Source organism: Lycium ferocissimum, chromosome 3 (genome assembly GCF_029784015.1).
Source record: "Lycium ferocissimum isolate CSIRO_LF1 chromosome 3, AGI_CSIRO_Lferr_CH_V1, whole genome shotgun sequence".
Classification (NCBI taxonomy): domain Eukaryota; kingdom Viridiplantae; phylum Streptophyta; class Magnoliopsida; order Solanales; family Solanaceae; genus Lycium; species Lycium ferocissimum.
The window spans coordinates 60,935,935-60,949,915 of record NC_081344.1 but is presented as its reverse complement, the minus strand read 5'-3'; the positions used below and the strand labels follow the sequence as shown (position 1 = coordinate 60,949,915).

Here is a 13,981-nt window from a genome sequence, read left to right as displayed (position 1 = left end):
ATAGCAATATCATTTTATCTAGAAATAAAAAAAAAACTCTCTTCATGGTAATCATGACATTGAAAGTAATACTTGCATCCGATCCCGTAAATTTAATCACATCACGACATATGCCCCGAAATAAATAGGAAAATTCAACACCATAACGACTCGAATTCTTCATTTAAATAGAGACATTATATCTTTACTAATAAAACTCAATTCTAACTACTATGTCATACCTAGCAACAATCACGAGAAAAGTGAAGTGATGTTTGCTAATCCATCTTTTCCGCAACTATACAATTTAAATGAAGTGGTTAACGCAAATATAGATAGATAATTTATCAAATAACAGTATCATTCAGTGACTGGAATATCATTTAAGCTGTAACATAGTATATCAAAGTAGATTAAATGTAGAAAAATATTTACCTCAATCAACTTTATGTTTGTCTTCAGGATGCACAACTATATTTTGCATATGTACATTGAACTTCTTGTTCTTTGCTCGATTGATACTTATTCAATGAAAATTTCTACCCTCTAAATTCGGAAAATTTCTTTATACACTACATTTTGTAGCTTCATTTGTTATTTTTCCATCTTCATCCTAACATAAGATCTTCAACCCTTTTCTATTTGTTACTCGAGAAAAATGCAACATACGCTGTCCATGAGTAAACACTTAGGCTTCTTAAAAAATAATCCCACATTACACAATGATTGACCTTGGCTTTTATTGATGGTCATGGCAAAAGATACAATACCGGAAATTGCCTTCTTTGGAACTTAAAAGGAATTCTTGCATCGGATGGAGTAAGTGTCATTCTTGGGATAAAAACTTTGTCTCCGACCATTTTTCCCGATAATACTTTGGCTTCAATTACCCGATTTCCAAGTCTTGTGATTATCAATCTTGTGCCATTACACAATCCTGCCGATTGATCTATATTTCTTAACAACATGACAGGGAACACCTACCTTCAAAGTGATGGAGTGATTTGGAATACCCGAACATTTAATACTATTAGGAATTCGGTGTATGTACATGCTCCAAAAGATGTAAATGCATTATCGGACATGCAAATTGTATCCGAACTTAAATATGATTTATCCCGACTATGGTTGAGGGAAACCATGTAATCATTCACCGATTCCACCATCTCAAGAGTCGGAGCAAGAATTGCTCTTTCTTGAAGGTATTTTATATCAGTGGAATGTATCAAGTAATCAGAATATGTACTTTCTACAATTCCAGATACCGGATCATCACAATTATGCATGAGAAGATCATCGGGTATTTCTATTTTCTCAATGCCATCAATGGAACATCCAATCTTTCCATCACCTATTGCCAAAATCCAATCGGAAAACCGTTTTAAATCATCCAAATCGCACTTTGATAGACTTCCTTGCAATCTCATATTCTTTGTTAGCTTTAAAACCCGACATTGGAGCCACAAATCTGAAGAATTTAGAGTTGCATTAACAATCTCTTGCCTCGGTACCTTTTGTAATTCTTGGCAAGATTTGTCCGAAGTCACCTCCAAGTACTATTGTTTTACCTCAAATGGTCGATCTAAATTTGATGGATCTTTCAATCTTAGAATATCTCTAAGAGTTCGATCAAGAGCTTCAAAACAGTATCTATGCATCATTGGTGCCTCATCCCAAATGACCAACTTCGCCTTAACAATCAACTTTGCCAAAGGACTACCTTGTTTTATATTGCATGTTGAATCTTAGCTTGGATTTAAAGGAATCCCAAATCTCGAATGAAGCGGTTCGACCTCACGGTAACAAAAGAGACGCAATACCACTTGAAGCAACATTTATCACTATATCACCTTTAGAACGTACGCGAGAAGACAATGTTTTCCACATAAATGTTTTTCCGGTTCCACCATGACCATATAAAAAGAATAACCCCCCTCCGTCTTGGTTCATTGCTAGTCATGATTTTATCATACACACATTCGTTTGTTAATTTCATCACTAATTGCCGATGTTCCCGTGTCAAAGAGCGTTTGTTATAGCGCAATTCCTCATTAATTAGTCCGTTGACACCATCAACGTCTTCCTCCGTAATCCGGTCTTGGCATTGTTGGAAAATCATTAAAACTTTTTCCACAACCTTTTAAAGTCCTCTCCATCTTTTGCAAGCAGCGATTTTTCAATTCATCATATGTAAGCTCTGCCTCTGGATGACATAAAAATGTTAAATAAAATATATAATCATAAATAAAACTCAATCAAGTAGTTTCACGTATATGTAGTTGCTGCTTTTTAGCATAAAAAATCTTATCGAATACCATATCAAAGATTGGATCTGGAATGCTCTTTTTTGTTGTGTAAACTAAATGAATTACAATAAGTCAAGAGAGAAAGACCTGTCATGATGTGAATAAAGTTCGTCCTTACTTCTTTCCATTAATCTAGAAGTAATTTTAATATTTCAGCAAACTTAGCACGTTATGGAAAGTATTTCAGTCATATATGTGTAATGTTAGAAAGTTTCAATACCAAACTGGTAGTGTCAATTTGGAGAAACTCCACATTGTAGCAAAGTTTCAGCGAACACCCAATTAAAAGTGAGAATTAAGTAAAATCTACAATTTTTATAGTGCGGTTTCAGTAGCCTTTCAATACACTTTCACTACAAATCGGGGCGATTTCAAAGCACACTATACTTCACTAAAAAAATGCAGATTTTAGCACATGTTTTGAACATTTGAGCACTATAAATGTCACGAAAAACTTCACCAAAATAATCTGCAAACTTCATCATATTTTTTGTACATCAAGCACTCTAAACTAAACATTTTAGCACTCTAAGTTTAACTTATGAAGTTCTGGTGTACTCATTTAAGGTTGCAATTACTGTGGCCAGATCCTTAAGTCCCTAGCAGTAGACTCAAGTCCAAAATAGGGCACAACCAATTTTTTAAGAAAGATATATTTTTAAACGCGCTTAGAACATGTAAGACGAAATGGTAAAAAAACCTGAATTTTTGTTAAACATTGAACAAATAAAAATAGAGAGTTGTCTTTGTTTATTAGACTACCAAATGCAAGGAAGTAGAATATACATGAATTATCGAGTATCAACATTTACTTAATGTTTAATCTAGAGAGCACATAAAAAACATTGTAATTATATAATCATATTTTTTTTTTATACCTGAGTTATCCAATAATGTTCTTACTTCATGAAGGATATCGTCTGACAATAACCGCCATGATGCTTGCCAAACAAATTATGGCCGTGACATTGAATTTGATAACAACAACATGACAAATAATTGTCTAAGATAAGATGCCATTCCCCAGTTACTGGCCTCCTTTATAGCATCAACATACTCTTTGTCGTCATCCAACAAACCAAGTGCATAACATGCATCTCTAAATGTGGAATGGTCATTTCGTAGTTCATCATAAGAAATTGGACCTTTGATTATATTCAGCTTAACAACCTCGTATAATATAACTCTCCGCTCCCCGGAGTAACAAAGAAAATCCTCCCAATAGAAAATGCAAATGTTCTTCTCGACCCATTTTTTTAAATTTTGATCCCACCTAAATTTAAGAGGGAATTCGCATAAGTCAAATCTCTTGCTTCCGAATATTCTTTGTTTGCCTCAAACCAACTCAAAAACATCGATTCCCTTACGGTTGGTCTATTTACTACATTCTCAATGTGATCATCATCGTGAGAAAATGACGGGCTGTTCATTTGGAAGATGGAATGATAGTCTTTCACTTGGCGGCTCTCTATGGTGAATTGGAAATTTAAATGTTCTCCATGCGGCTTCACATGGTGATATGTAGCGACAATCATAATACATGTTGATTTCATCAACAGTTGATGAACCATCCTCATGAGTACTTTGTGAAAAAACAGCAATTGCACGATCATAATTTGAAATGACCATAAATTTAGCATGACTTATAGAAACCTGGAGCTAAAGTCAAGAATTTAAGGAAGATATGAATTGATCCAAAGCTTGGAAACATGCCAAGTGTTCCTCACTGAATATTGTTCTGCACGCTTAATTATATTAATAAGAGTTTGCTAATTGTACAAAGACATAGAATTGCAAAATAAGTAGACAAATAACCTCGAAATCGATGTGCTCTAACCAACTGCATGACGACGACAACAGGCTTATCATTCGATTCAATCAAATGTGGCTTGATCTGTTCCACAAAGTCGTCCCAAAATGTTGCAGATATGTTGTTGCTCCTACAATTGTTATAAGGTTAAGCACATGATTCAAAATTACAAAATAATTAAGCATTTATTAGTTGTGGAAAGCTTACTTATAATCTTGCGGCCTCAACGTTCATGAACATCCGGACGTTACCATCTTGGTTGACGAATTTCGTACGTCCCATAACTCACAATTTGGCTGATAACATCTACAAAAATATTGACCAAAGAAATCAGTAGAATTGGTCATAGTTGAGGTATGTTTAAAGCAATAATTTAAAGGAATTAATATGTATGTATGTTGAAGAACTGAAAAGTGCAGATTATTTCATGAAAGTGACATGGACATCCGTATGAATTCCCTTCAGTAGAATATTTGTTTGGTGCAAATGCAAATAGCCTTCAAACAGAATTGTAATTAAGCATTCCAATTGCAACAGTAATATTGCACGTAGCTGCACATGAATAGATGCTAGATGGGCTGCAACAACACATAGTAAGCTTATTCACTTAAAAAACTAACTAATCAATATGTTTGAATGAGTTTCTATAGGTTGAAGGAGTCATAAGTCCCTAGTTCTTAGTGGTTCTATCCTGGTTCTTGCAAGACCATAGTGGAAAGAAACCTAGCTGATGTCTTCTTCTTTCTGCTTCACTGGCTCATGAAATCTTCTATGTTATAATCACTTGCTTGTCATTGTTGGTAGACTGTTGAAAATTGTGTGAATTTGGCCATTTTTCCTTTTTCTTAATTTTGGAATAGATCATTCCAACATTCGTTTCCTTGTGGCTTTAAATCACCTTTCCTTAAAAATTCTTTATTTGGATATACTATAGTCTGCTGACCTTCGAAATTCATTAAATACAACATGGTTGAGAGAAAAAAAATCTGCAGCAAAGTGGTTGTCAAAAATCCATGATTCAATTATCAAAACTCATGTTCGTTAAACTTGTTTGATGTGTTAACTCTTCTATAGCATGTCATTTGCACAAAGCAGCCTAAAACAAATGAAATATTTGTGCTTCTGGTAGTGTTGATGGAAAGGGTTGAATGAGAGATGTGCGTCGTTACATTACACATATAACGTTTAATGAGAGAGAATTGAAACTTAGCAGACCTATTATAAAATGAGTTTTCGTAAAAACTATTTTAAGGCCTATGATCCAAAAGTTACCGGTCTTACAATCCTAGGTATTAGGTGTGGTGCTGGTGATCATAGTTTAAACCTCGACCAATTAGATTTTTCGTGCATCAGGCAGTTATGCATCTGAGACATCCGCATGACTCCCGAAAGCGTTGAAAGCAAAAATCTCAAATTTATGAAGCCAAATGCACGCTAAAAATAATGGCATGAGGCTTAAGAGTCAATTATAGACTTAGCATGACTACAATTAATATGTCATCAGCTTTAACTTGCATAGCTACAAAGTTAGTCTTTTTCACTCTTTGAAAGTTTTACATGTAATTCTAATGACAGAATTTTCTTAATTTTGAGTGGTTTTCTTAAAAAAAAGTAGTACAAATGTTTCCTATAATAATAGTATGATCTGCTATTTGCTTTCAAGCATAGAGGTTTGTTTTTCTTTGCATAAAACATATATGATAAAAGTCCTGTTCAACTTCTCATCATAGAACGATATTAGTTGTTCTTTATTAGTTCTCCATTTGTTTCTCTGTTTTTTCTTCTTATATTTCCTGCAACTGCTGCAATTTAATTATAAAATAGTGTTTTTCTCAAATTATAAAATAGTAGCTTGGTTTGTAGGTATTAGCAATCAGTTCAAACCATGGACAACAGAAAGCCAATAACGGAAAATAAAAGAAAAAAGGAAAAAGATTTAATTACCGAATAGTTCGATGTCATCAAAGTCTTGTGGATTAGACAACTGCTCATAGGGTCTGAATTTGAAGATACACATGTCGAAATATGGATCTTGTATTTCCTCAACAATGGTCTTCTGCGTGAAAATCAACTTACACTTGTGGTCTTTGGTCCTCAGTTTCTCCTTATTTGGACAAACCATGAAATTCTTCATGATGTACAAACCCAATTCCTTGATTTCTTGGTTCATCGTTTTCAAACTTTGAATAATATTCCTGCCAACACTTGCGTGAATGCGGCCGCCCTACAAAAACACTAAATCAGTAAATAAGACTAATTCTTGTATAATGATGCATATGTAAACAGTGCAAAATAGAAGTAAAGTGAAAATATTTAACCTTTTCATCCATCAGAATAAGCTCAGTTGAGAAAGGACTATCAGGTTTGTTGTGAAGTGGTTTTTCCCAAAGCCTGACAATACGAACCTTTAACCTCCAATTCATCGGCTTGGTGTTAATTTCGCTAATAAAATTACTTTGAGCCGCCATTAATTCCTCTGTTAATAGAGAAAAAGTGTGAATCAATATTGACGGCCGAAAGAGTAGAAACGAAAAGCCAATATTATAGAGCAACTGTTATAACAGAAGAGTAAAATCAACGTGTTCAAATTATTCAAGCATATAATTAAATAAATTGTGTTCATCAATGTGAAGTACAGCAATTATGTTTAAAGAAATCAGATTACTCACTTTAGTGCAAAGAGGGCTTTTTGCAGAGAACACTCAGGATTTCTGTCAAGAATTATGAGTGATGACAAACCGCTGCATCGTGATTTATTGCCCTTTGTAAACTGCTCCATTATGAAAAAACTGAAGATCGTGGTATCCCTAATTTTAGGGTTCGTGGAGAAAGGTATTTAGGTGAAGGAGATGAGGAATGGGAACGTGGAGTTGATGTGGGTTACTTTAGGAGTAGGTTTTTTTTTTTTTTTCCTTTCCCCCTTTTCCTTTTCCTTATTAATTGCCAACTTTTTAAAACTGAAACGTGGAAGTTTTATCACATGCTAACCATCTGGAATGTTGCCCTTTCCTTTTATTTTTTATTTTTTAAAATCCACATTAAATATTTAATTATTAAATAATACTAACTAAACTGAAACGTGGAAGTTTTATCACATGCTAACCATCTGGAATGTTGCCCTTTCCTTTTTTTTTTTTTTTTTTAAATCCCACATTAAATAATTAATTATTAAATAATACTAACTAATAACTACTTAATAACTAATTAACTATTTTCTAAACTAATTGTAACACGTGGCATTATCGTTATGTCGCCACTTGGCACAATGCTATTGCAAACTATCCTCTTTTTAATTATACATAGATATAAATATAAATAACTAATATTAACTAATTAACTATTTTTTGTCCTAAAACTATCACGTGGCATTATCCTACGCTGACACTTGTCACAATCCTATGGCAAACATGGTTTAGTCATTTGTAAGCACATGCCATGTTTTCATAGATTTGTCGTAAACACCGTGTGGGAGTATTAAGTTTTTTCTCTCTATACATCCCTCTTATATGTTTGGCACCAGATCATACCATTGGTTAGTTTTATAACTTTAATCTCCATTCTTTTTGTACATAAATTGTCATTTATAAAATATATGTTAATCATCAAAACTACATAATATCATGAATTAAGATCGAGATTCAAGTAGCTAAATAATTTTCAATAGACAAATTCCAAACATTGATTACTTATTTCATCCTGTCTAAACCAGTTTTCATCGACACTTAAAAGAAACAAAAACAATTTCCAAAATATTATTTGATGAGATTAAAGATTTTCCAAAGGTTTCTTTCAAATCAGTTTAGCATTCAAAAATGTGTATTAACAAGTATAGCATTTGAACTTTCTTCAGAACTTCTCTAAAAGAATTGAGCTCTAACCCAATAATTTCAAAACTCAATTTGGTTTTAAGGCATTTTTTTTGCGCGGAATATCCTTCAAAGGCACTGGTGTTTAAATTCTTCCCCTCAAATTATTGGTCTTTAGTTTTTGCCTTTCACCTAAAAACCCATGGGTTCCAGGTTTGAACCCCTGCTCAGTGATATTTTTTTTTTTTTTTTAAATCACGAGCCAGAGTTTGGGCAAAACTTTGTCTTAAGGAAAAACTCTGCCTTAAGGCCTAACTTTTGCCCGAATAAACCTAATTTTGGGTAAAAGTTTGCCTTAAGGCTCAACTTTTGCTACAAACCTCTACCTTGAGATTTTTTTTTTTTTTTACTGAGCCAGGATTCAAATCCAAAATCTCAGGGTATTAGATGAAGGACCAAAATTAAATATCAACAATTTGAGGGATAAAAATTAAAGACCAGTGCCTTGGAAGCACAATCGTGCAAATGACCCGTTTTAACGGCCCAAGGACAAAACTCACAAAGCTATAATGATTTTCAGAAACTTGAAAGAGTTTGGACCAAATTTCAGATTTTACTTAAAGGCCCAAACATGTTTTAAGACCAAAACAGATTTCAAAATATATATTGAGGCCCAAAGGCCTAAGACTCGCTAAAATAAGGGAAATCGACATGACTTGACAAACTTCTAGTAGGTAATTATATTTAGTAACTATAGTTGCCTTAATTACTTGCCGTAGTAAACATTTGTATGTTAATGAAAATTATTAACTATTAAGGTAAAATACAGTAAAAGTAAACGTGTATCCCCAATTAACCCTTTTCAAATTGCTTTTCTCTCTCATTCTGTAGCAATCTTCTCCTATTTTTTCTCCATTTGCCTTCTACATGATCCTCACTTGATTCACTCATCCTAAATTGTAGCTGCACACTAATAGGTAAGTTATTGGGTAGTTTTTTTAGTTGTTTATTGTGTATTTTGTTCTATAGGTTCTCCCCTTCTCTAATTTTAAGCAACAATTTTACGACATTGCTAGGTTTTTTGTGTTTTTATACAAAAAGGTGTCCGACATTGTTAGGGCTTTTGAACAAGCTTTGAATTTGGGTTTAATGGCGGATGGAAGCACTCCAACCGGAATTACTAGAGGCATACCCAATCATGTCTAGTATTTTGATGATGCTCCATCTTTTGATTTGTGTATCACTCAAGATGAAGAAGAAATTGCAGGCTCTGTTGCTAGAATGGCTGCCTAGAGTAGTAGTATTAAAATGGGAGAGGAAGGTTCAAAATCTATCAAACAAAAAGATGTAGTTCAGACTCCAACAAATTCCAAAGCATCCGTACCAAGTACTGATAAGCGGAGAAAAGTCATCGATGACTCTTTTGGGAGCAAGGGGAAAACTGCTGTTGAAGATTTGCCTCCAAAGTCAGTGGAGGTACTGCATTTCTTTCATGTATTATGAATACAATGTATCTTTGTATTTAGTTTTAAATTTTTGATACAATTTTTCCCTTTTTTATTGATATTGTATTTTAATTTGGATTTAGTCGTGAATACAATGTCATCTTCTGTGTATGAATTTTGTATATGAATTTAGCGGTGATTACAATGCAAAAACAGATACACTGTATAAATTGAATATTTTAATTTTGATACAATGTATTTTGTAATTAGTATTCTACTTTATACACTTTGCCATTGACCTTTTTTAAGGGATTTTGTATCTTAATTTTTAGTGGGTGTGAATACAATACAACTGTTTTATGGATTTTGTATATGACATTAGATGTGAACACAGTGCAAAATAGATACATTGTACAATTGAGTATTTAGTAGATAACGATAGCATATGTTATTTAGATACTGTTTTTTGAAAACACTTCATGGATTTGACTGTATTTATACTCTTCTTTCTATATACAAAAAGAGTTGTCATGTTTTGTTTTTGTCTTCTATTTGATAGACTGTATCATTGATTTTTTTATGGATATTGGATTTAAAGCAGAGTAAATTCTTTGTGAAAAATCCTCCTACTCATTCGGTGCACATGAGTTACACAAATACTGATGTATTTAAACAACTTAAGGACAAACTAACTGATTAGCAGTACAAATTATTCGGGGAAACTTGCTTTGGTGTATTCCTCCAGATGCAGCACTGTCAAGCACAGATGTTGAGGTGCTGCATGGTGAGAGAGCTTACGGATAGTACTACCGATGCATTTTTTATGGATATAGGGAATTACGGTTTTCTATTAGGGAATTTGCACTCATAACTGGTTTGAAGTGTATTGGCGATGAAGATGATTTTAAAGTCAAACGAAAACGGAAAAACAGGATATTGGAAAAATATTTCGGTGGGTCTAAATAATTTCCAAAAAAAGGTAGCTTTGATTGATTGCTTCACAGACAAAAATTGGGGCCTCAATGATGCCAATTCCGTTAAGATTGCCATATTATATTTCATACATACGTATATCTAGTCCAATGAGAAGAATACTATAAGTTACCAAGGCTACATTTTGAATTGGTGGAGACGGGTAGATACGGAGATTTTCTATGGGGTAAGTTAGTATTCCGTGATTTGATCAAAAGTAACAGCTGGAAGATGATTTTTGAGAAAAAGTTTTATAGGCTTCACGGAATGCCCCTTGCTATGCAAGTATGGTTAGACGAATGTTGTTTATTTGTTGACAACACTCTTGCAGTCAAGTCGGGTGACAACATTCCCAGAATGCTTAATTGGAGGACCATAGAAAGTCAACCAACTTCTAAAGACCTAATGGACGACATGTTTAAAGAAGATAGCAGCCCCGTAATTTGCTGTACCCAACCTTTTTTTCTATATTTACCTTATTGTATTTAATATACAAATACATAACAACTTGTATTATACATTTTGATACAAATACTGACAGAATTGAAATGTTGCTTAGGAGATGCGTATATTTGATAATATAGTGTTGACCATCAACGAGGTTGCTTGTCTTCAAGTGCCCCCGCTTGTCAGTGGTGTAGCACAAACTACCACTGCACAGAAACTTGTAGATAATGATTTTACATCTACACCACCTCATAAGAAATGTAAGGAGATATCTGTTAGAGGTCTTCGTCAAAGAAATAAAATCTGCGCCCCGAAATAGTTCAAACTTCCAACACTAATACCCCTAGGAAGAGGTCTATTGTACAAACTAAAAAGCCAATTTCTGCAAAGACCAATCAGCAAGTGCATCCAAACCCCCCATCTGTCCAGCATGACATCCCGACAACTAACAAACAAGACGAGTTATCTCTCATTGTAACGATCCGCTAGTTCGTTATAGATGGTGACTTAGAAAACTAGACCTCCGTTGGAAATTTTGAGGCCGCGGCTAGGTCCGCAACATGTTTTTACGTATATGACCATGTTTTGTTTGCGCCTGTAGGGCCTCCGATTGGTGTTAGAATTTTTGGGTGAGCACTGGTGGAAAAACCCGAGCTACTGGTCAAAATGGACCGCTACAGCGGGTGTGGCATCGCTGTAACGGGTCTGTTGTAGCGGGGCTAGACTCACCCCCGCGGGGAGCCAGGGATTAAATGAGGTCCGCCATAGCGGGAGATTTCCCGCTATAGCGAGACCGCTGCAGCGAGACATTGACTGCTGCAGCGGTCGACGGGAGGCAAAATCAGCGTTTTATATTCTTATTTCCGAACCCATTCCCCACATAACTCCAAAACAGTTTTCAAGAACTCTTGTGGCGAAATTCTAAGGCTAGGGCTAAAATACTCTTGAAAGATAAGTCTCAACCCTTTATTTTGTTCATTCCATCATATTGTTAGGTTCCTTGACTAGTTAAAGGTTCTCTAATGGTGAATGAAAGGATAGAACCCTAGAAGTTGCGAACCCTTGAATAATTGATGGGTTATTGATTTTATTGTTGTTTAATCTTCTAGGAGTATAGATTATCACTTTCTAGGATGATAATTTGATTATTAATGAAGAGAATGATGTATTGAGACTTAGGGTTTCATAAAGATGGTAACTTTAGCATAAAACTGCTTGTAAAAGGGTTGAATTGATTAGAAAAACCCATGAATGGGGATAGTATGATGGTTGGGGTTGTTTTTATGATGAATTCGTACTTAGTGATAGTTCACCCATTTGAAAAGGGTAGAAGTAGTTGGGTTCTCTTCCCGAATTGTGGTTTGTTTGAGTAGATGATCCATTACTCACTTAGCCTTATGATTTCTAGACTTTGAACGTTCTAAAGCTTTGCGAGGGGGAAAGCTATTGCGGAGTGATTGCATTGTTCCAGTTCGGATTAGAGGTAGGTTACGATCTACCTGAGTTACACTTTGATTAGTTGATTGTATATGTTATGAAATTGATAGCAGAAGCACGATTAAGGCTTCAGACATTAGGTGTGGTTGGAAATTCCTAAATTTGATATTGATTGATTGATTGATTATGTGATGAACCATTATGATATGATAAAGAAGAAGTTAATGAATACTCTTCTCGTTGACTTGGAGTAATCTCTTATTCATGCTATTAATAAATTGATTCTTGAGTCTTGATATGACTTGTGACATGGTGACTTATGTTCCTTGATATTGATTTATTGATTGTTCAAATTCCTTAATTGATTGTGGAATGGAAATTCATTGAAATGAGAAAGAATATATAATTATGAAAAGGTACATTTGATAGGGGGTGAGGATGTGGCCTAGTTATGGGCTCGTGATACGAGGTCAGATCTGGCGCGAATGGTACATGGACACCATGGGTCCCCTGCAGGTCATGGCTATTTGGGAAAACATTACCATTTAGCATGTGTGTACGGATATGTGATAGAGTTGAGATAATTCGTGAGTTACGGTTGTGTTGGTGATTACATGACTTGAGTTACTTTTATTGATTACTGGTTGTGTGGACTTATCTTATTTAGTGGGGTGATTCTTGTTGATAATTTCTTGTGGTTATGTGCTGTTGTGCCTATCTATCTATTCTTTGATTTTATGATTTTATACATAATACTAATCTTAGTCGGCCTATGATATCTCTGGGGTACATAATGTTTGTACTAATACTATCTTGCTGTATTCTTTTGAGTGTAGATTGTGATCCAAATATATCTACCAAACCTCATATTTAGCGTGACGCCAGTTCCTGATCAGATCCGAGGGTGACCTCCTATCCACGCTATGCCACCTAAAGATCTTTCCTATTTTGGATCTCTATTTTATTTCAGACATTTATGAGTATTTTAGACAGTTGTTCATTCTTTAGCAGTTATGTTTTAGAGTCCTTGTATGATGACTTTTGAATTTGGGGTTGTAATAGTTAGGACTTCCACATCTTTATTTATTTATGGCATGGCTAGATCAGTTGGAGATTTTTATTATCATTATATCCTTGAATGTGTTAAAATTGATTAATTAGATGATGATTAGTTAAGGGGATTGGTTCGCCCAACAGGGAAATTAGTGTGAGTGCCACTCTTGGCTATTTGGATCGTGACAAAGTTGTTATCAGAGCTTTAGGTTCATCGATCTCGTTATACAAGGACATGTCTAGTAGAGTTTTGCGTATCGGTATGGTGATGTCTGTACTTATCTTCGAGAGGCTATGGGACACTAGGAAAATTCAATTTCTTTTTTCTTTCGTCCTATTTGATTCCTATTGATATCTGAATGATTCAAATTTGTATCTGACTTTTCTTTATATTCTTTCACAGATGGTGAGGACTCATGTGACAACAACAAATGAGGTACCCGTATCGACCGCTGGGGTCACAGGTGAAGGTGGAGGTCGGCGGCGGAATCGCAGTTCGTGGAGGAGGCCAGGCCAAAGGTCGTGGCCATGGTAGAGGTAGGAGTGCAGCAACACTAGCCAGGGGAGGGGCTCTTGCAGCTGGTCAGGCCAGCGCTAAGTCTCCTGAGCCTCAGGTAATCCTAGATAAGGCAGCAGAATTTGCAACAACACCAGCTCAGCCATTTATTATAGCTCATCCAGTGTTGTCAGATGTGATGGTTCGAGTTTTTGAACTTTGATGAATGG

The 13,981-nt window shown here is 34.9% G+C and overlaps 2 protein-coding genes across 4 annotated transcripts; both read right to left on the bottom strand.

Annotated features, from left to right (window-relative positions):
* Positions 1 to 358: 358 nt before the first annotated feature.
* LOC132048957 (uncharacterized) lies at positions 359 to 1,929 on the bottom strand. Its single transcript, XM_059439640.1, has 4 exons — positions 1,800 to 1,929; positions 1,548 to 1,699; positions 1,134 to 1,418; positions 359 to 367 (listed from the first exon to the last, which is right to left on the bottom strand). Exons 1-4 carry the CDS (start codon positions 1,927 to 1,929, stop codon positions 359 to 361), a joined length of 576 nt encoding a protein of 191 aa, XP_059295623.1.
* A 4,019-nt stretch (positions 1,930 to 5,948) lies between these two features.
* Positions 5,949 to 6,917, bottom strand: LOC132051152 (uncharacterized). 3 transcript variants are annotated; one of them, XR_009413603.1, is made up of 3 exons: positions 6,765 to 6,917; positions 6,414 to 6,571; positions 6,261 to 6,330 (listed from the first exon to the last, which is right to left on the bottom strand). XR_009413603.1 is itself a non-coding variant. In XM_059442423.1 (2 exons), exons 1-2 carry the CDS (start codon positions 6,561 to 6,563, stop codon positions 6,032 to 6,034), a joined length of 438 nt encoding a protein of 145 aa, XP_059298406.1. In that variant the 3' UTR covers positions 5,949 to 6,031. The 3 variants fall into 3 exon arrangements, 1 of the variants encoding a protein (XP_059298406.1); XR_009413602.1 differs by having other exon boundaries at positions 6,261 to 6,319; positions 6,501 to 6,571; positions 6,765 to 6,899; XM_059442423.1 differs by lacking the exon at positions 6,765 to 6,917 and having other exon boundaries at positions 5,949 to 6,319; positions 6,414 to 6,563.
* Between the last annotated feature and the right edge of the window lie 7,064 nt (positions 6,918 to 13,981).